General features: G+C 31.2%; 1 protein-coding gene across 2 annotated transcripts in view; it reads left to right on the top strand.

Annotated features, from left to right (window-relative positions):
- Positions 1–20,817, top strand: part of LOC126770075 (protein Tob1) — a 41,398-nt gene extending 20,581 nt beyond the window's left edge. For both annotated transcript variants that reach the window (XM_050489227.1, XM_050489228.1), the window contains exons 3-5: positions 17,357–17,656; positions 18,511–18,602; positions 18,758–20,817. In XM_050489227.1, the coding sequence (XP_050345184.1) occupies positions 17,368–17,656; positions 18,511–18,602; positions 18,758–19,135 (759 nt within the window). In that variant the 5' untranslated portion in view covers positions 17,357–17,367 and the 3' untranslated portion in view covers positions 19,136–20,817. The remainder of the gene's footprint in view (positions 1–17,356; positions 17,657–18,510; positions 18,603–18,757) is intronic.
- Positions 20,818–21,970: the final 1,153 nt, after the last annotated feature.

The following is a 21,970-nucleotide window of genomic DNA, read 5'->3' as shown; positions in this document are numbered from 1 at the left end:
TCTACAGAAGACGTTCAGCCTTTCTTAAGGGTGATCTATCATATGATGACATAATCGATGTTTGCAGTCACATGACTTACTAGGTTCTGTAATAAAGCTATTATTATTTAATATTAACTCTGGCTCATATTACACTAGCTAATCGTCCCAGCTTCACAGGGGTGGGTAGATAGAGGAAAATTTTAATTGAATAGGATTGGCGTGAAATCCGTTCTTAGTGAGCGTCAACGTCCGGGAAGGAGTAACATGAAATTTCAAGTCAAGTCTGGCGCATAGTTTAGGAGATCTCGTGATGAGTGGTATTTAAGATAATAACACTTATGAAATTTAGTCGAGTTTTTTCAATCGATTTTTAATTTTATAAGTCATAAGATAGATGCGATTCGTGTATAGGTAAATACATAGTTCCATTTTATAATTTATATACATAAAATAATCGTTATTTTAAATAACTTAGTTCGTTATTTAAACTATATTTTACAATCAATTCCTTCTATTTCACTGCAAACTTTTAATTAACTTCACCTTTTAGACGGTTAAATCTTGCTATTGAATTTTTAGCCACTAGGCTAATTGAGCTCAAATGTAAATTTTGCACCTTTCAGCTGCTACGATACAACAGTGTTGAGATACATTGCAATGTCCCAATATTTCAATTTAACCAACTTCTGTTGTCCCGATTTTTCTTTCGATACAATGAAATTATTTTGATATGAAACTGATAGGATATTTATGGGCAACTAAAACTAAGAAATTGATGATTCCAAATTTTTGTTTTCATAAAAAATAACTAAATGCTTCCTAAGATAGATTATCGGTATATTCTATATTCAAATATTTCATGTTCCAGTTTTGAAAAAGCCTTGTATATTTATCCTCACTATTAAAGTGTTGTCTAATTTTGTTTAAATTTTGTGTTGCTAACTTAACGCATTATCGTTATGCAAATTTTCTTACGGGCTTTTACACATGTTTTTGGATGTTCCTGATAGTGATGTAGGTTATCAGAATTTGGCGTCATCATCGGTGTTCTTCAACTCTAACCATCCGTTAATAAGGGCTGTTTTTGAATGATCATTATAATATTTACTATAACCTCTATAGTAACAATCAACTTGCATACAATATAAACATAAAACTTTAAAAAAATATGTACGTTTTTAAAATAAACCTTAACATTTATATTCTTATTATCAAGTGAAAGATATATATCATATATAATTCTAGAACTGTTTTATATATATATTTTTTCCTTAAAACATTTTATCGAGTTTTCAGTCCACAATAATCCTAGCAACGTCAATGTTAGTAACAATTAGTTAATAAATATTATTATTATAAAAAAAGTATTCAACATTTATTTTAAAATGACAGCTGTTACTGTTTTTTAAATAATCTGTGGCACTGTTACGCCCACTGCCAATACAAAACAAATTAGAGTTTCAAAACGTCCTAGTTTATTTAAATGTAAATTACTCACTACAAAGCAAGCAGTTAATGATTTAATTGCAACGTAATTATTTGACGAATTAATAGTACAGATAATTATGTAAGTTTGTTTATTTAAAACAAACAAATTGCTACAGATTCAATTATTTTAATTGAAATTTGACGAATGAAGCCATTTTAATCTGTTTTAAGATAGAAAAGTTTCATTTGGTACATAATTAGATTTTAATCATTCTTGAAATATAATGAAAACAACTAGAATTTCATTTTCAATATATTTTTATGATTCATCTATCAATAGAAACGTTCAATCGTGAATACATAAAAATACAATATTATGATTTTTTATTAAATATTTCCGTTTATTCAATCGTTATCAATGTACACATTGCTAACGATTTTATTACTAATTTTAACCATTTTATAAATGTAAATATTTATTTCTCTGTTATTTCACCATACTTAGTGATTTTTAATTGATATCTTCTAGACAAATAATAAATCATTATAAACCATGTGTTTGTCCAGACAGACACGCGATAAATTTGTCAAGTGTAACAAACAACGAAAGTGTTTTTTTTAATATCCTTATAGAGCCGTATGATAAAATGTATATAGATTTTGTTATACCTACTTATATACATCCTATAGTGGGTACCTGTAACTTATACTCTTCTACTTTCTTTATTTACGATATAAAAATTTCCTCGATATTAAGCAATGTAATATAATTATATTTTTATATTCGATGTAACTAGATGTATGTATATTTATTAACATATAATAATTATATATAAAGATGTAAATAAAGCTTGGCCTAGTATTTAAACAAACAAGCTAATAATGTCACCGAGTTACCGAGGCTAACAAACAGCTTAAAATAACATCACACATAACGTATAATGTTTATTGTCACAAAGAATCGTGACATTTAGATATGATTATATAAAAATAAAATCCTTATCTATTTTTATGTATACAAATCACCAAATTAGTTTAAAACATTGACTTAAATTGGTTTAAAAAAAAACTTAAATGATAAAGGACTAAACCGAACAAATACTAGAGGATTTTTTTTAATTCTGTAATGTATGTTTTATTGTTCATGCAGTTGTCACTTGTAATTGTGGTACCACTTTTTGTCTTAATTTTTGTCAACTTTATATATAAATAAATAATTTAAAAAATATATATTATTACCGCACAAAAGATGACCACGTAGAATGCCGCAGAACTTACATTTCCTTGATACATAGAAATTTCAATTACTTAAAAAAAAAAAAAGAAGATATTTTATTTTATTATGAATAATATAAACTTAAGCTTCAATAACAAAATAAGCGTGATGACGTCTTTAAAACACTTAAACAAATTAGATACTGGTAAAATCTAGTGATAATCGGAGGATAAATATTTTTATATGAAAAAGAGAAAACGCTTAACTTAGATTTGCGATAATTAGTTCGACCGTTCGAATATAGAAACATTTATAAAATATATATATTTAGAACATTTTTGCATAGTGTATGTTTTTGATATGTATCTTCAAAACTTTTTATCAGATAAGAATATCGCCCAATATTATCATGATCTATTTTCGCAAAATATCTTCAAAGTTTTTTATTATAACATAAATATCGTTAAGCAAGCTATAGAACGCGGGAATCCCCAGATAATTAACAATAATAATTGGTGTAAATGTTTCTGTTAATTAAGCAACATCCCATTTCTTGTTCAAATAGCGCAACAATAACTTACACGTATTTACAAAGGGTTTACGTAACGTTAGCTGTGAATGAACTCTTAACAGATGGCGACGCCCTATAAATTGGTAGTATCAACCCAACCCACAAACCGGAAGATGTTCGCGGCTGATTGTGCATAGATACCTCCTGAATGGCTTTCACGAGCATAATACAGCTTTAGCGATAATATTAAACAGCAGGAAACGAAACCATTCTGGTCCTTCGAGCCGGATGGCGTCTACTTTATCGTTCAAGTTTTAAAAAATAATATGGGTGATATCAAATTTTATGTTAATTTTAAAATAAAATAAATTTTTGATTTTTTTAAAAATAAAGAAAAGCGCTACAAATCTAAAATTCTATTTAAATTTCAAGGAAAAAATAAAGCTGTCATTTGTCATCCCAAGAACAGTAACTAAATGATTTAACAGCAGTAATGTCATATAATTTAGCGTCCATTACGTAAGTGGCACCGTTAAAACTAGTACCTATATGTAAGTGTCGTCTTTCACTAACTTGACTTGTTGTCATTATTGAAATGATTTTCTGTTGATTTTATTAGTTTCAAATCGTGAAGGCCAAAATTTGGTTTTCCATTGATTAAACTTGTTCCATAAGTCAAATTTACAGTCGAATCAAATATAACTATAATAACAATCAATTTTTAAATATTGCTGACGTCACGATTATAATTGTATTTGAATTTGAAATATCAAAATGATCTCATATCAAAATCCTCGATTTCTGTTCGCAAATCGTCATCATGTTACGATTCATATTTGTCCGAGCGTTGTGCATAGATAATAGTGACAGTTACAAAATACTTGTTAAATGATATTAATATCATGTGTTCAAATTGAATTTGTATGTAGTTCATTGTACACATATACAACGACAACTGAACGAAATTAAAATTTCGCCAAATATCACTTAATCCTTTTTGATGCCAGTGCATTTCATATGATATAAATTTCATTCCCTTCCTTTTATAGTGAATAAGACTACTAGGTCGAGATAAAAAAGTCGAGATGGCCCAGTGGTAAGAACGCGTGAATCTTAACCGATGAACGTGGGTTCAAACCCGGGCAAGCACCTCTGAATTTTCATGTGCTTAATTTCTGTTTATAATTCATCTCGTGCTTTTCGGTGAAGGAAAACATCGTGAGGAAACCTGCATGTGTCTAATTTCATCGAAATTCTGCCACATGTGTATTCCACCAACCCGCATTGGAGCAGCGTGGTGGAATAAGCTCCAAACCTTCTCCTCAAATAGGGAGAGGAGGCCTTAGCCCAGCAGTGGGACATTTACAGGCTGTTACTATAAGACTACTAGGTGGCAAGCTCGTCTGGGTAGGTTCTACCGTTAAACAAAAACGTTTGATTTTAAAACGTTTATAAAAGCGTTTATAAAAGTATAACTTTTATAAATAAACGACCTCTTGTATACAGTTGTCTAAACTATGTAATGTATAGTAAAATATGTTCTTTTTTAAATAATACCTATTCTAAGTACTTATTCTTATTTGGTTACTCATTTAGCAAAATTGACAATAAAAAAAACATTTTTTCATCATTATGTTTGCAAATAAAATTACAATTTGACTGAAATTTGTACTTTTTTATGTTGAGACAACTGAGATGTGAAATAATTCGTTGCAATTGTGATGCGAATAGTAATTATTATGATGTCCTACTGACCGATTTCGGTCACGGCAGCCATTTGTTTTCTCTATAATCCTGCGAAATACGCTTCATTTCTAGCATTTCTCTTGTAATACAATTTCTACTAAAAAACAACTACGTCCTTTTAAGATTTTAACTATTAGTATTGACACACACGCACGCACACACAAACATCATCTTATAAAAACTCCATTCGAACTTTAAACCGTGGAGGATTGTCAATTTCGACCACCAACATTATTTCGATTAGGAAATTTAATAATAATTCTTAATATACATTTTATATCGTAAAATAAGTACAAAAGGCTCGGCTAATAATAAAACCAACGCGCGATGTCGACATAACTAAATATTTCCTTCCGATCCATCTTTACTCGCAGAGGTCTGAAATATGTTTAAAAGCTTTCAAAGAGCGGTAAAATTGCGACGGACGGTTTTTAAATCAATAGACGTCCACAGAAATATACCTATTAAATATAGTAATGATTTTAAAAACCTTTTAAATGTTGGAAACACTTGATTCTACAAAGGTATATGTTATTTATTACCTCGTGGTAGGGCTTCGTGCAAGCTCAAATGGGTAGGTATTGTTGTGTTCTGGTTTGAAGGGTAAGTGTGCCAGTGTAATTACAGGCACGAGGGACATACATCTTAGTTCCCAAGATTGGTAGCGCATTGGCAATCAAAGCGATGGTTAACATTTCTTACAATGGCAATGTCTATGGGCGTTAGTGACCACTTACCATCAGGTGGCCCATATGCTCGTCCGCCTACCTATACTATTAAAAAAAAAACCTTAATTGAAAGTTTTTGTGTTTTACGTAAATTTGATCACAAATATTTGGAGGTTCGATCGAAATCGTTGTTTACTTTTATTTTAGAAGGTTGTCTATGTGCTCCTGTAAACGAGTAGACGTATGATATGTGTAATGTAATGTATAATGATAGATGATAATAGATCTTTAGAATGACATACATCTCCCTCGAGGCTATTTCGAAAAACTTACCTTACCTAAATGACATAATTAAAGATGCTCTATAACCAGTACGAGAATCTTGCCTAAAAATATATTAAAATAAAATGGAATTTAAAAATCAAACACATTTAAAAGTTTGACGTAAGATTTCAATGTGTTTGTCTTTTTTAAAAGTTTGACGTAAGATTTCAATGTGTTTGTCAGTCGTATACAAGAGAGTGCTGAAGTAAATTCCGTTTAAGCTCATAGTCTCTAACGTTGACTAATGTTAGGAGATATCGTTAGATGAGATTATTAGGCCATAACGATACATCAGTCTATTAGCTGCAGACTAGTGGAACGTAGACAAATGCAACCTATTCATATCATTGCTGTCTAACTCATGAGCGGTAGCGGATCCTTTCTGTGACTTTTTGTTTTAATGTTCGAACAATATACTATATACAATGAAACAATTTCTAAATCTTTTTAAAGTGTTGTTAAAATTAGAACTGACTTGTTCTTGTTGTGAAGAACAATTGATATTGTAATTAAATCTACACACTCAAGGAATATAGCAATTTTAGATGAAATATCAATTGCCTTATTAATCAGCAGATATTGTCATTATCATAACAGTTTTAATATCCTATGTATCATTTACCCGTCTACTATCAGCTAAGTACGTAAGTAAGTAGTACGGAAGTTTTATATAAAAACAGATCTTAGTATATCTGATTAATATTAATGTACTTTAACACAGTTCAATCGCTATGACTATTGGTATAAAGGGTACAACAAAGTTACCCTTTATATAGTTTTGCTAGTATATATTTTAATGTATTTATGTAAGCTTATGTTGTTATGCGCACGAGCGAATGCCTTTGAAGGTGAGGTGGCGTTAGAGTCGTTTAAATTAATGAACGATCACGCGAATAGGGTTTCAAATAGTAATGTTTGTATTTATCTCAACTAGAACACATTCGCTAGTTCTAGTGACTTGAAACAGAGAAAACACTATTTCTCAACATTATTCTTTGTACTTTTTTTCATTTACTCCTCTGATAAAAGTATATGTACGTTTGCTTTAATTTCTGTTTGTTTTTATGTTTTTTACTTTGTGTGTAGTAACGTACTGCTGTATGATATAAATTAACCAACCAAACCAGTTAACTTTTATAATTCAAGACCTCAATGGGTCACCACTTGTCGTAGACAGAGCGTCACGGTAGCATGCGATCCCGTGGCGCTCCTCGTTAAGACGGAAAGCGTACCGCTGGTTTTTTAGTGGGTATTCCGATGTTCGGGGCGCACTCGGCGCATTGGACACCGGCGAGCCCCACATACCCCCCACTGTTCCCGTGAGGGAAACGCGTAACGCGTTTTTCCAGCGTTATAAAAAAAAGGGTCACCACTTGTCCGTCGACCATTTATGAAAAAAAAAATCACTTTCGAAACCCGTCAAATACAACTTAACGTCTTATCTTCTATTCATCACCGAGTTTAATGTCTGTAAACGCCATTTAGTCGGCTGACGGTTTTTGTTTACGCCTTAAGAGATTTTTGCCTATTGTTTTTCGGTTCTCACATACATAATTAGATATAGCCATACAAAGTTAATCATATTGTAAAGTACGTATAAAATGGTTATTTAATTTATTTACTGAATTATTAATAAGTGGCTAGTTCAGAAAGGCGTAAAATGGGTTTTTGCGTTCGAACCTGAAGCCCAAAAATAGTTATTTCTGCCGAGATAGTATCATTCAAACAACCATAATCCAGTTTGATAATTATTAACACGTGCCTCGGTAAGCAAGTAAAGCCTGAACTCTTTATGGTCTTACTCGATTTGTTGTTCTATTGGCATTAATCTTCCTTGAGAATGGACGTCGTGGTCAAAATCGATCAGAAGGACATCATCAAACGTAATTTACACCGCATATTATGATACTGAAATACCCTCCATTCTAAATCCATAACACCTTATGAAGCCCAATGAATTCAAAACATTTTCATACAAATCATAATAAATACAATTCCATTCCATAAACATCTTTCGTAATCCTATTTTCGTCACATATATAATCGGCGATGATATCAAAATATAGTCCACACAAATAGAAAATATATTGTTAATTATGGTCAGAAGTCAATTTGTCCCGAACGTTTAAGCGGCAGGCGGTAAGTGTGAGATGAACGCACGAATATCTGCTTTGCTTTCATTGTTATAAGTGTTTTTATTGAATGTGCTAAGTCAGGGGTTGTCGGGCAGTGGGGCGACGGATCGATACTGGGTTACTGATATAAATAGGACAGAACTTAAAGGCCGTACGCCTCCAACGCTCGGTTTCGTTCTCGTGAATCGATTTCGAGATGAGTTGGAAGCTGTAAAAATGTCTGCGACGACAGGACGTCTTGCAAGAGATTTTATAATTTAAATTTCTCGTATTATTCCTGTCTTATACACAGACAACAGATGTCGTAAACATTTGATATATTTTTAATAAAGACTCTGCGGAAAAGCCTTATGAATAAATCATGGTATCTATTATTATAATGGAAAGGGTTATAATCCCAAGTTTGTGTGATGTATGCGAGGTTATTTCATAATTTATGTTCCACGAAAAATGTATTTGTTTACTACTAAGAAATATATGTCATGACATAACTTTCATTCTCAATTTCTTGTCTATGTTTCTATTGCGTATTGTATTGTTCAACTATTTGTTTATGTTTAGAGATTTCTATCATTCATGTAATTATTATTTTACTTGCAGACCATTAGATAATATAAGTTTTATTGTTCCCTTTTATAACTTACACAAATATATATTTAATTTTGATCCTCTTGAAAATGATTTTAGAATTATATTTAAGCAATCATTTTGATTTGATTTATTATAATACAATATAAGTCAACTATTTCATATACTATTTTTATATGTATCACTTCATATTTGCGACAAATCATAAAATCTATAATCATATAAATATAAAATAATAATAATACGACATAATGTCCATATTTTTAAGTACATGGAAATATGGTAATTATTGCAAATTCAAAACTTTAAACTCAAACCTATGCTTGTATGTGGGTTTCAATCTTCAATCAATAAATTTAACCGCTTAAGTGTAACAAGGCACTACATCCAGTTATACATTCCGGGTGAATAGGTCGCGACATTAAACCTCAATCCACTCCCGTCGTTGAGAAGGTCGTGATGAGAAACGAAACATTATATACCCTGCTGCAATAGTAGAAGGCGTAAAAATAAATAAACCAAATATTTACATATTCCACACGATTTGCATATTAACCACTACAAACATTTCTTGATTTACATATATTACTTACCATACAACACTCTTATATCCACATTAATTTTACTTCTTGAACTTTGATAACTTCATAGATATTAACATTTATTTGTTTGTTTATTTGTTTATTATTCCTCATACCCTTAGAATACTTCGAAACTCGTATTTTTTTATATTAGAACGTAGCTTCGTATAAATAAAAGTTATTTTTGTGTTCACATTTTCAAATTAGTCACGCATTCAAAATATTTAATTTCCAATAACTGAATACACTAATTTAAAATAAAAATATAAATAGAATTTGTCAAATATATAAATATATTTCAATTAAATTAATAAAACGTAGCGCAAATTAATAAATATTATAAACGCTATCTCTTATAACTTAAGTGGTGATATTTTGAAGGTCACATCGATGCCTTAACACAAGAACCGTGTTTTAATTTATAAAGGTCAATTTTTATTTTTAATTAATCACGTGCCATATATGTATATTTATTTTAAGATCATAAGTTTAAGTAATTAAATAATATTTACCCAAATCTGACTGTTTAGTTTATTTAATAACAGGAACCAGCCCTAGATTTGCAATGACAACGCTGAGTAAATAGTCATAGACGTGCGGCAGTTTTTTTTTTTTTTAATTAAAGACTGTCAGGCCAATAGGCCACTTGATGGGAATTGGTCAACACGGGTCATGTCCGTCCCATCGCGAATGTGCCACCAACTTTGGATACTAAAATGTTATATCCTTGCCTGTAGTCATACAGGCTCACTCACCCGGAACACATTACGAAGTATTGCTGTTTAGGGGTAGAATATATGAAAAGCGCATAGTTCGAACCGAGGTGATAAGCTAAGTAATTTGTGTTTAGAACTATTTTAGATGAAACATTTCGATTTACATTTTTTTCATAACGTTATTATTTTATTAAAAAAATATACATTTAAAAACTTAAAAAAAGACTCGTGTGCTAGTTTATTATAGATATCATAATGAACTATATGCAAACTAAGTTAAGAAGGTAACTTAATCGTTATCGGAATACGTATTAGCAGCTTAACCCGATCTAGAAACTTGAGTTTGCTGGTTGCTGATGAGGTCATAAACTTAATTATAATCAGCTCACTTTTAATTTTTATAGACAATTTTATAATAAATAGAAACTGCTTTCTTTACTTTTTTCATATAAATAAATTCTATGGACACGAAGTAAAAACACATTATGACTCAAATTACATACCTATAATTATATTGTATTATATAATAAAATTAAAAAATAAATTAATAGTATGAAAAAGTTTTTTGAAACAAGTTTTTATATATAAAATTTCGTGTCTATGCTGTTGACCGCTGAAGAGCTCTTTCGTATGGAGAGCTACACAGTCACAGATACACTCAGTTACACACATATGAAACCTTAAAAGTTATTGAACATTTTTGACTTTGAACTGAATTTACACACGTAGAATCAAATATGAGATTAATTTTGTATCCATTCTTAAGATTCAAATGCTCTTAACAATGGAACATGTAAGCTTAACTTACAATATGATAGTCGTATATAACATAATAAAGGGTAACTGAATTGATTATGATACAAATAAGGTATTTGAGTGATGAATAAAACGCATAGCTAATATTTGCGTTCACACGTAATACTGTGACGTCGCGAAACCGCTACGTTCCGAACTCCATTGTATTTCACACGCGAAATTACAAACACTCGTACCTAGTCCTCTCAAATTTATTACACTCGTTGATTTATTTCGAGTGAAGGCAATAAAATAAATTGAATTTCTCAACAACTAACTGCCCGAGCTGTATTTCGTTTTCGTTTAAAATTCAACATAAATATTTAAACTGATGACGTAAAAGTTTAATGTTATCAATACGAATTCTTAACACGTTGACTGATCTACCCTCTGTAGGATACACATATTATATATATTAATACATAATATACACATTCATATACATATTCAATCATTGTCGATACTTTCGCACCTTAGAGACATCTTAAAAAGGTTGATCAATAATAATACATCGTATTCTACAATTCCATAAATAGTCAAAGCATTTTTAAGTCCCTTAGATAACATGAATCGAACTCACGAGTCTTACAAGCACGTTCTCACGGATCCTATAGACAAGCTTACCAGTGCTTTCATATGTTATGTAATATATAAAGTATATTTGAACTAATAATAATAAATATTAATAGTTTTACAACACGACTTCTAGACCCGACTTAAGGGCGTATAGTGTGAGTACTTTTATAGAGAGCACCCATTTAGTCCAAGTACTGCATTCCGGTGATACTGTCAACACCACATAAGTATTACAATATAAAACGAATCAGTTTTTTTTAATTATCTATTTTCCACATTCATGTCATTTTTTTTTCTTGTCGCGACATCTTTATTGCTTTAGGTCTTTATCTTCTTTGAAGGGCCTTATTTGATCTAAGTGTTATTCTGGATCCCTATGCAGATCTAGCTGGTTTTCGGCCAGCTTGTCCATGAAAACCAGAAAGAGGAGATCTGTGATTGCTTTCGCCACTTATCTAACGGCCTGGTCTTAATCATTCATTCATACTACGTAATATACGTATATTAACAAGCACAATTACTTCAATTACATTTCAATTAATTTATAATCTATCTATTATATTATATTTATATGTCTATCTATTTATAGTCTAAATATCGGTCTATCTCTTTTAATGAATGGATGTGGATATAAAATAGACTACCCCTACCTGTTACGTTCTTTTAATTTTAATGTTTCCTGCTACAATTCTTCGTCATCTCATGAACTCTATTTGTCCATTTCTTAGTACGGTTTTAGGTTTAATTTCTCCCGCTGCGAGATTTTTTGATTTTTAAAATCAATGGCAACGACTTGCATGATTTCCATAATTATGTTTTATGCGTGTGTTTAAACAATACGTAACTGAATTGACTTTTTATGTCGATTTTTGTAAAATCAATAATTAATAAATGTTAACTGTACATTATTATCTTCCTATTATTATCAATATGAGTACAGCAGCAGTACATTTTGTTAACTGTTATATTATTACTTTTCGTCTGAATTTGTATGAAGTCAATTAATTTGTTTAAATTGGTGAAACTTAAATCAATATTGCTCCCAAAGTCTTTGTTAATCGAATAATTTTAATAAATGTCAATATTGATGTCAATGTTTGATTCTGTTTGACAATTTGTATTACAAAAATAACTCCGATTTGTATTCCTATATATATTTTTATCAGACACAGAAACGTCACTATCTCTCCCATGATAAATATAGACTTTATATCTTAATATTTACGTAGTATATGATACCAACACCCTCTCTATTTATATATTTCTAAATAATATTTTTTTGAACATTAGCAAAATAATATATACCGTCATTGATAACATATATATAGTAATTTTACAGACGCATTTATTTTCAACATTCACCTCAAAAAACTTTATAATTTACCGTGAATCGTGTTTGAAAGGAAATCAATAACGGAAGAACGGAATCTAACATTAATTTCAATTCTTATTAATTAATTTGTCATTTAGTAATAAATTTTATATTAAACATTTTCTCTAATAGTAAGTTACAAAGACTTTTATAATATCCCGAGGTAAAGTTAACGAAGATCGTTTCTCGTTCGAAATAACCATTTCTATAGAACAAAGTTATTCGAAACTTCTAGAAGCAAGTAAAAGTTTCCAGGTCCGTTTATTGCAGCATCCTCTCATCAAGCCCTTATCTAAATTGGAAATAAATTGGAGAGACAGCGTATAAAATTGTAACGTTCAAGATCATCTCTATAGTTATTTTAATTATTCGTATTATACGTTTTAATCAGTCATCATCTGGTTATTATCTGATCAATAAATAAATTAGCACGTTTTAATGAGTAATTATAATTCTTAATAAAAAAAAACATTGATTAAACTCAAAGAAAACATTGAAATATTTAAACGTACTGATTATAAATATAATATAAAACTAGAAACTGAATATGATATTAATCGGATAATAAACAAACAAAAACAATTTAATAAAAGTTTTTTAGTTGGTATATATATCTATATAATTCAAGTATAATATATTTTTTTATAAAACTGTTTTATTACGTAATCTTTAATAATAAATAATATAACGTAGGTAAATAGTTCAATGTAAAATACAACTCACTCGTTCGTATTCTGCATTCAGACGGATTAAAAGTTAACTTCAAAGTAAGTATTTTGTTGGTTGGCTTACCAAGTCGAGGCATTGTAATCTTGCCTTTTGACTAAAATGATTGAAGCAACAATATCGTAATTTAAATACATAGGTATATTAATAATGTGAAAGTTATTTAACATTATTCTCAATTTTAATTATAATCATTATTATTTCAAAAATATATGATAAAAAATTTTACCAATTAGCATTACAAACATAGTAATTTATATTGCCTTTTGTAAAAAAATATTTTTGTAAAATCATAATTCTTATTTTTAATGAATACTTTTTTTCTGACATAAAAAAATAAAATAACGTAGCGCTTATTGTCTATATGTAAATACCTATATTGATAAAACACTATATATTATGTACGTTAAAGAAAATTTGCCATAAAATTTTTACTTAGTATTTGTAGAGTATTACAAAGCAAAATACGAGCTCATGAATTGCATTACTTAGAGATCACGATCACGTGGATTGAAGTCACGTTGCAGAGAAATAACCCATTTTAAAGTGAAAAGAAAACAGAAATATTCTTCTGTCGTTGAATAATCTGCTAGAATTCCATTTTAACTGCCAATGATAAAAATACTGTGTTCTCTTTCTTATTTTACATAACACATATATTTGTATCAATCCTATTTTGTTTTAAAATTACCTTACAGTATTAATTATTTATTTTATGTATTGAGACATGAAATGATACCAACATAATTTACAATAAAAACTAAATTAACGATAAGTTTAATATCCCTTAAATTCCATTATGTTTAAACATCCCCTTTTAAAAGTCTTATTTATATTTCTAATAAAACAAGTATTTTTATAATCGCTACCTTGAAATGCTTGTGGTTATTACATCGATTTGTTTAAAAACAGCATTAACACTCACAGCGCTGCAAATATTACTAATGGAGCAATTTAAAAAAAATCTCGCAAGGACTTTTTTTTCTTTTGATAAATTCGAATTAAAACTTTGAAAGGTCAGAAAGGTCTACAATATTATATACAGCAGAGCGAACCCCCCGTCATCTATCCACGTGTTTGCTTGCAATCAAATAAAGGTAGAATATATTACAAGAACCAATATTATATTGAAATTGCTGACTGACGACAGACTGGCTTGGGCTGGAAAATAGATTATTTTATTAGTTTAAGAAATCCAAAAATATCATAGTGGGTTTTATTAAATCTATTGTACAAAAATGGAATCTATAATTATATTGTTTTTCAAAACACAATTCGACTGTCATATATTTTAATCAATTAAGTAAGATTAATAAAGTTCCATGTTTTCTTTATTTAATATAGTCGTAATATTTAAAAATAATATTCCATTCCGATTAGGATTCGATGTTCTTTATTTAACAAACGGTAAAAAAATTGTAAATAGCGATACGAAAAAAATATACATGTACATTTTTGTAGACAGCTTTTGAACTAACGTTCAAAACTAGCAATTATTTTAGCAGAAAGTTGAAAACGCACGTAACTCGACAACAGTTAACTATTCACAGGAATGTCACGTGCACCTACTATGTACATAGACCAATTAACTCTCTATACATATGTACATGTGTTAGCTACGTTGTAGGTTTATCTAGTTCGACTTTCTATATAAAATATTTGCGATCTAAAACTATTAAAGAGAACAAAAACAAGGTAATATTCTGAATATATAATAACTATTGATTAAAAAGCAAAATAATTTTGTATAAAATGCAATTTTTTTTTTTTATGATGCCTGTTGGCAGATTATTTATTTCGACTTTGTAAGTCAGTTTTTTGACTTTATTGACGATTCGAAAAACAATGATGTAAATAAAGAATATTTCGTTAAAATATGATTTTGAATATGAATTGAAAAATTTCAAGGGACAATATTATAACAACTGTGTTTTTTTAAAAATTAATCTCGACATTTATTGCCATGTATTAATTTGTATTTTCAACTTAACTTTAATTTCAATAGAAGCCTAGTAAATATGACACCCATATGGGATGTATATATACTATAACTATACATATAACGTTTTGTGTTAAAAATTTCGCTCCCAGAAACCTTTAATTAAAAACAGTGAAACGTTAGTTATTTTCTTGATTATGATACATTCTTTACTTTAACCATGTTATAGTATACACACGGTTTCTTTTCTATATTACAAATAAGCACGCTCGCTGCATATTAAAACGTGAGTAAATGTCACAATTCATACGACTTTCGTAATAAAACATAGATATCATTTAAATAACCCATTAAATACATATTGATTAAAGAATATATTCTCAAAAGCCACAGATAATTAAAAAAATATAATTCCTAATGTGCAAATGTATTTATAATTTAAAATTCCAATATTGAACTCGTTGTTTATTTTAATAAAACAAAAAAAAAATGTTTTGAACTATAAAAACACATTTGATTTCTTTATCCATGGCTCGCTTAGCACACTTGTAACATCTGTGAAACGCTGAAGTTAATTCGGGACGAAGATAAAATATGCCGAAAACACATTCTATTTTTGAATAGAGAGGGACAATAACCCGCATCATAACAAATAGCTAATGCGACTTCATTATTATTAAAAAGATATTTTTTTATTGCGTTTATTGAAACTTATGAGTATCATTTTTAAGAAAATGTTATTATTATATATACCAGGCATTATTCGATGAAATTTATACCAAACAAAGGAGGGAAACATATTATAAAATTTAATAGCAAGTCCTTGCTTAAACCTACTTAAATATACATTAAGCAGTAGCCCGCAGTTTCGCAGAAACGAATTAATGCCATTAATGAAATCAATAGATATTAGTATTTAAACGGATGGTATATATATATACTACCTTTTGTTGAAATACGTTTTATTACTTTTAATATCTGCACAAATAAAAATTGTTGAGATTAAATTCCACCGCCAGTTTTTTACATAATGTAGTAGTGTAATGTGTAATGCACATCTGCAAAAAGAGCTATGGCTGGCCATCCTTAACACAGGTTATTCTAATAATCTAGCTAGAATGACTGGTTTGTACTTTGTCTTTGTTAACTTTAATTACTGCGTAAGTTTTTTTCTAGTCTACTACTAATTATAATTATTAACAACACTACAATCGTTTAAATAAAATCTAAAATAAATATACGGAACGACGTCCTCAAAATTAGAATACAGCAGAAACAGTCGCAAGAAGTACCTCGCAGGAACGCGTTTGCGCGAACGAACGCGCTGCTTTGCACGACATAATAGTTAATTGTGGATAAATAAATAACCGTCGTAGCGCATTCGCTTTCCCAAGTATCGTGTATTACGCGGGCTCGAATGCGTGCGTAAGCATGATTTGCGCTGCGCATCGATAAATTTCCAACATCCTTAAAAGTAATGAAATTGATTACACTTCATATTATACTCTATTAGAGCTATATTCGATTTAAGTTTAGTTACCTTCATTTTAGAAAAACTAAACGCTCTAAATAAATATATTGTCTATTACCTCAAACGGTATATTTCTAGCTAACGTGAGGTTTTAAGTCGTTTCGTTCAGTTTTCAAGTAACGAATGTTATCAGTGAGATAAAAAATATCGATCTTGAGATAATACGTGATTTTGTGAGACGAATAGATCATTTTACGAAACACTATCAATGAGTACAGCTGATCATTCTTTCGAAATAATATTTAAGTAATTTATCGTAAGATAATTAACTAAATAGGTAAATGTGCTTAATATATTAATGTGTTAAGAAGTGCAATTCAAAAATAACGGTTCAATTGTGACGTTAGTTTTATAATTATTCAAAGTGTGTTGCCACGTTTGCGATGGTTATTGTCGTTGCCACAGATTATTTATGCGCACATAATGACAGTGCATAAAAAATGTCTTGGATGTAATTCCTCTTTATTTTTTCATGATTATCAGAACAGTTAAGATGAACAAACATATTTTCTTTGTCCACAGTAAAACCCACGATGCATATTGAAGTACAAGTCGCACTTAACTTTGTCATATCATACCTATACAACAAGCTACCAAGACGGCGCGTCAACATATTCGGGGAAGAATTAGAAAAAGCGCTTAAAGATAAATTCCGGGGTCACTGGTACCCGGACCGGCCATGCCGGGGGTCAGCGTTTCGATGTCTAAAAACCGGTGGTCCCTTAGACCCAGTTCTAGAGCGAGCGGCACGAGAATCTGGCGTCCCAGTCCGGGATGTATTGGAACACCTTCCGCGGGATCTTGCTGTTTGGGTTGATCCAGGTATATAAATTAATGTTTTGTTTTTAAGTTTCTTTTTTTATGACTAGGTATCAACGAAATGAAAGGTCACCAACGCCCATAGACATTGGCATTGTAAGAAATGTTAACCATCGCTTACATCACCAATGCGCCACCGACCTTTGGCACTAAGATGTTATGTCCCTTGTACCTGTTACACTAGCTCACTCGCCCTTGAAACCGAAACACAACAATACCAAGTATTGTTGTTTTGAGGTAGAATATCTGATGAGAGGGTGGTACCTACCCCGGCGACCTTGCACAAAGCCCTTCCAAATATACCAAATATACCGACTACCATATTGTTTTAAACGGCATTTTATAACTACAATCATTCAAGTCAGCGTAACTACTTACACAAGGGACATGACATCTTAGTGCAGCGTAAGGAATGGTTAATATTTCTTATACAGCGCCAATGTCTATGTGCACTCACCATCTGGGGGCCGATATGCATGTCTGTCGACCTATTTATATTTATTTGCATTCTGTAACACATTATATGTAATTAAAACAATATAAATGTTAAAAAATATGCATAAATCAGTTTCATTATTATTAAAATATAATATCCTAGGACATTTTTTACACACGGCCATTTGATCCCAAATTAAGCTTGTACAGAGCTTGTACTATGGAAACCAGACAACTGATATACTACATACACTATTTTTCTTTTGTAAATACATACTTATATAGTTAATTACACCTAGACTCAGGACAAACAGAAATGTTCAAAATCAATATATCATGTATAATAATAATGTTTTAATTACATAACTGATTATATAATAATGACTGATTTATATAATAATTTAACAAAATATTTTTTCCAGGCGAAGTGTCATACCGCATCGGCGAGAAGGGTGCAGTAAAGGTGCTGTTTAGCAGCGACGAACGTGCCGCTGACGAAAGGACCGATAGAGAGGTACTTGTCTTAGATATAATAACTATATCAGTTTATATACTATCTATTTTATGAAAACCATTTTTAAATACTTTTTAATATGGTAAAATAAACTTAGTATAATAAATTTAGTATAATACATAAACATTTAATTAACGTATTGTATTATATCACAGGTAACCCGTGCATTTAACCCGGAAGCGCAGTGTTTCCGGCCTGTGGAGCCAGTTGCGACCCCATCACCACCCGCACCTGCGGCTTTTTCACCCGGCCCGCCTTTCCGAGCGCAGCCTCTAACCTTCACAACTGCCACATTCGCGCAAACCAAATTTGGAAGCACCAAATTGAAAACGAGCAGCAAACGCGCCAACCGCATGTCGCCCACCGAGTTCAGCAATTACATCAAGCAGCGGGCGGTGCAGCAGCAGCTGGCAGCGCGCGCGTTGTCGCCGGCGACGGACCCTGCGGCGTACTTCATGGCGCGGCGCGACGCAGCGCCGGGCGCGCCGACCACGTCCTACGCGCCGCCAGCGCACTTGCTGCTAGCCAACTGAGCCGCACCTGCGCACTAGCCGCCCCGCGCGATCCGCTCATAGAGTCTTTACTTTTTTACGAGAGAGACGCGCGCCGCGATTTATTTTTTTATTTTCCGCGGGGGCGTCCCGCGCCGCCCGCCGCTTGTGATATCCGTACGATTTTCCATAACTTTTTGTATTCTCGTTCGTTACGTCGATGTGTAAATTTATCGATAGGCAATAATCGGCCGCGCGACTCGCCGGCGATTTATTTTCGTACTATTTAAAGCCGAGTCGAATTTTTGATGTCTTCGTTCGATATCGATATAATATTCGTAGTGTTTAAGGGAGCGAAGGGCCGTGAGGCCGCGTGCGCTTACGACGACGTACCTTCTAGAGCGAGCCTGTATACATACGTCCTCCGATCTAAATAAATACTGATATTTAATTATGTATACATAAATATATATTCGTACGCGAATTATCTAATTTTTCACGTGGATACGATATGCCAATAGAGAAATTACGTATTTTTAATATTGAGAAATAAAATGATACTTTCTAAGAATATAGCGTACTGAAATGTGTTGTACTCATAATATATAAATGTTTGCATATCCGGTCGGACGCGGTCGGACGGCGCGGCGGGCCGCCCGAAGGCGTCGGAGATCTCACCTAGTGTAATCATCTCTTGTACGATTGTACCCTTATAATAATTATGATATACATGAAATATTATAGGATTAGCTACGTTTCAATCTAACAGTATTTTTTTAAGAAGATATTAGTCCTTGTGTACATTGCCGGTCGAACCCATCGCGGCGGCCGGCCTTAGTCTATATGATAAATTTATATAATATTGTTATAAAAGACATGGATGTGGATAAATGATAAAAAAAAAATATTTCTCAATTCATAAACTAACGGGTGCATGCAAATTCATTAAAATAATAAAATATTATGTGTTATTTATCTTTTTTATATTTCACTTGGCAATTGTGTTCAGTATTTCAATCGAGGTCGACTTTAGCTATAGGTAACTGTGCTTAGGTATGCGGGTAGGCAGCTTGTCGTTGGTTGCGACACCACCTGCCGCCGGATGTTCACGTCACGCGTCATGACGTCACTCTTGTCGGTTCACACGGCCGGCTTGTTTCAAAAAATTCATACATTTAATAACTGTTAGGATAACTACGTTCAAATATATTAGAATGTTATAAATGTTGTGTTAATATATCGCTGAAGGCGAGCCGTGTGGACCGACAGCCCCAGATGCACAACAATGACAAGTTGTATACGGAAATTTGCAACTATTTTTTTACTATTTTTATATTTTGATTTAGATTAAGTCTAGTTGTATTATTTCAGTACCTTTAATACGTATTTTATGTCCTATTATTATTAAAATAAATTACGTAAAGTAATTATAGGAACTCGATTGAAAAACTGACCAAAAAGGTACAGTATTTTGTAGATAAAATCTATAATGTAAGATTATAATATAATAAAATTTAGTATAATGAGATTTTTTATTAATAAAAATACTTTTTATTTTTTCTTTCTTTTGTAAGATATATTCGATGGAAGTGTTAAAGATAGTATATTTGCATAACATAGTTAAAGCGGTTCTCCTGTCCGCGGATATAATTAGTCAATAATAATTTTTCATATTGTTGTACGACTTTTTAAGTTTATATTAAAATGTTTTGTGCAATCTACAAGTTTGTCTTTTTTATTTCCTTAATCATTTACATATTCTTACAATTGTAACAAAAATAATCACATATAAATATTCAAAATCTGCTTATCTCTTTATTTAGATGAGACTACAGTTTAAAATTATAAATAATCAAGTGTATTGAGAATATGAATAAATATTTACGATGACAAATCTTATCCGTATATCCATATATTATATGGAATTGTAAAAATTTTATAGAGGCAAAATAAGGAAGACTTAGGTCTTATGTTTGAAAATTAACATCTTCAGTATTCTGTTCAACTTTATAAATACCCCTTGTTAGGTCAAACCGCTGCTGCCAATCAACAGAAATCAGGGTTTACTCTATAGAGTAGGCTCGGACATAGATTGGCAAAATATAAGTAGCAGTAAAACTTAATGAGATTTTTTTAGTGGCCACGCCCCCTGGGATTCCACACACGTCAACGTTTAAGAACGCAAATAAGTTTGGAGATTACGATTATTATTAGTTTCAGGGAGACTTTTTTATTTATGTTATAGGTAGGCGGGCAAATGGGACACCTGATGTTAAGTGGTCACCATCGCCCATGTACTTTGGCGTTGTAAGAAATATTAACAGGGAACGAAGATTGTGTGATTGTGAATATAGTGTACACTGACTCATTCATCTTTCAACCCGCAACGCAACAAAACTATTGTTGTTTAGCGGTAGAATATTTAATGAGTGGGTGGTACCTACCTACCCAGATGGGCTTGCACAAAGGCCTACAGTCAATTCAATAATTATCATGAATTTGAACAATTTTTTTTGGACTCCGCATTACTTGCAGACCTGATTTATTAAAAGCAACCAACTGACACCAACTATTTGTGATCGTGCAGCAACAGCCTGCAAGCAAGTTAAAACTTAGGAATAGTTACCTAGCAAGTGTCTTCATTATTGATTACATTCGTTTAAACTTATATTTGCAGAATTTTTCCATTACAATTAAAAATATATTTGCTTAATTTAACACATCAAATCCTTTATAAATATTCTACAATTTTCTACTTTTTTCATATTTTTCTTCTCATTGCATATTTTATGTAAATATATTAATTACAGAATATTAGCTACGTAACAGCATAACCGATTTTAAAGAATCAAATTCTCATTTCATGCGATTAACGAC

Source organism: Nymphalis io, chromosome 8, assembly GCF_905147045.1.
Source record: "Nymphalis io chromosome 8, ilAglIoxx1.1, whole genome shotgun sequence".
In the NCBI taxonomy this organism is placed as follows: Eukaryota; Metazoa; Arthropoda; class Insecta; order Lepidoptera; family Nymphalidae; genus Nymphalis; species Nymphalis io.
The sequence above is the reverse complement of the archived record's forward strand: the minus strand, read 5'-3'. Positions and strand labels throughout refer to the sequence as shown.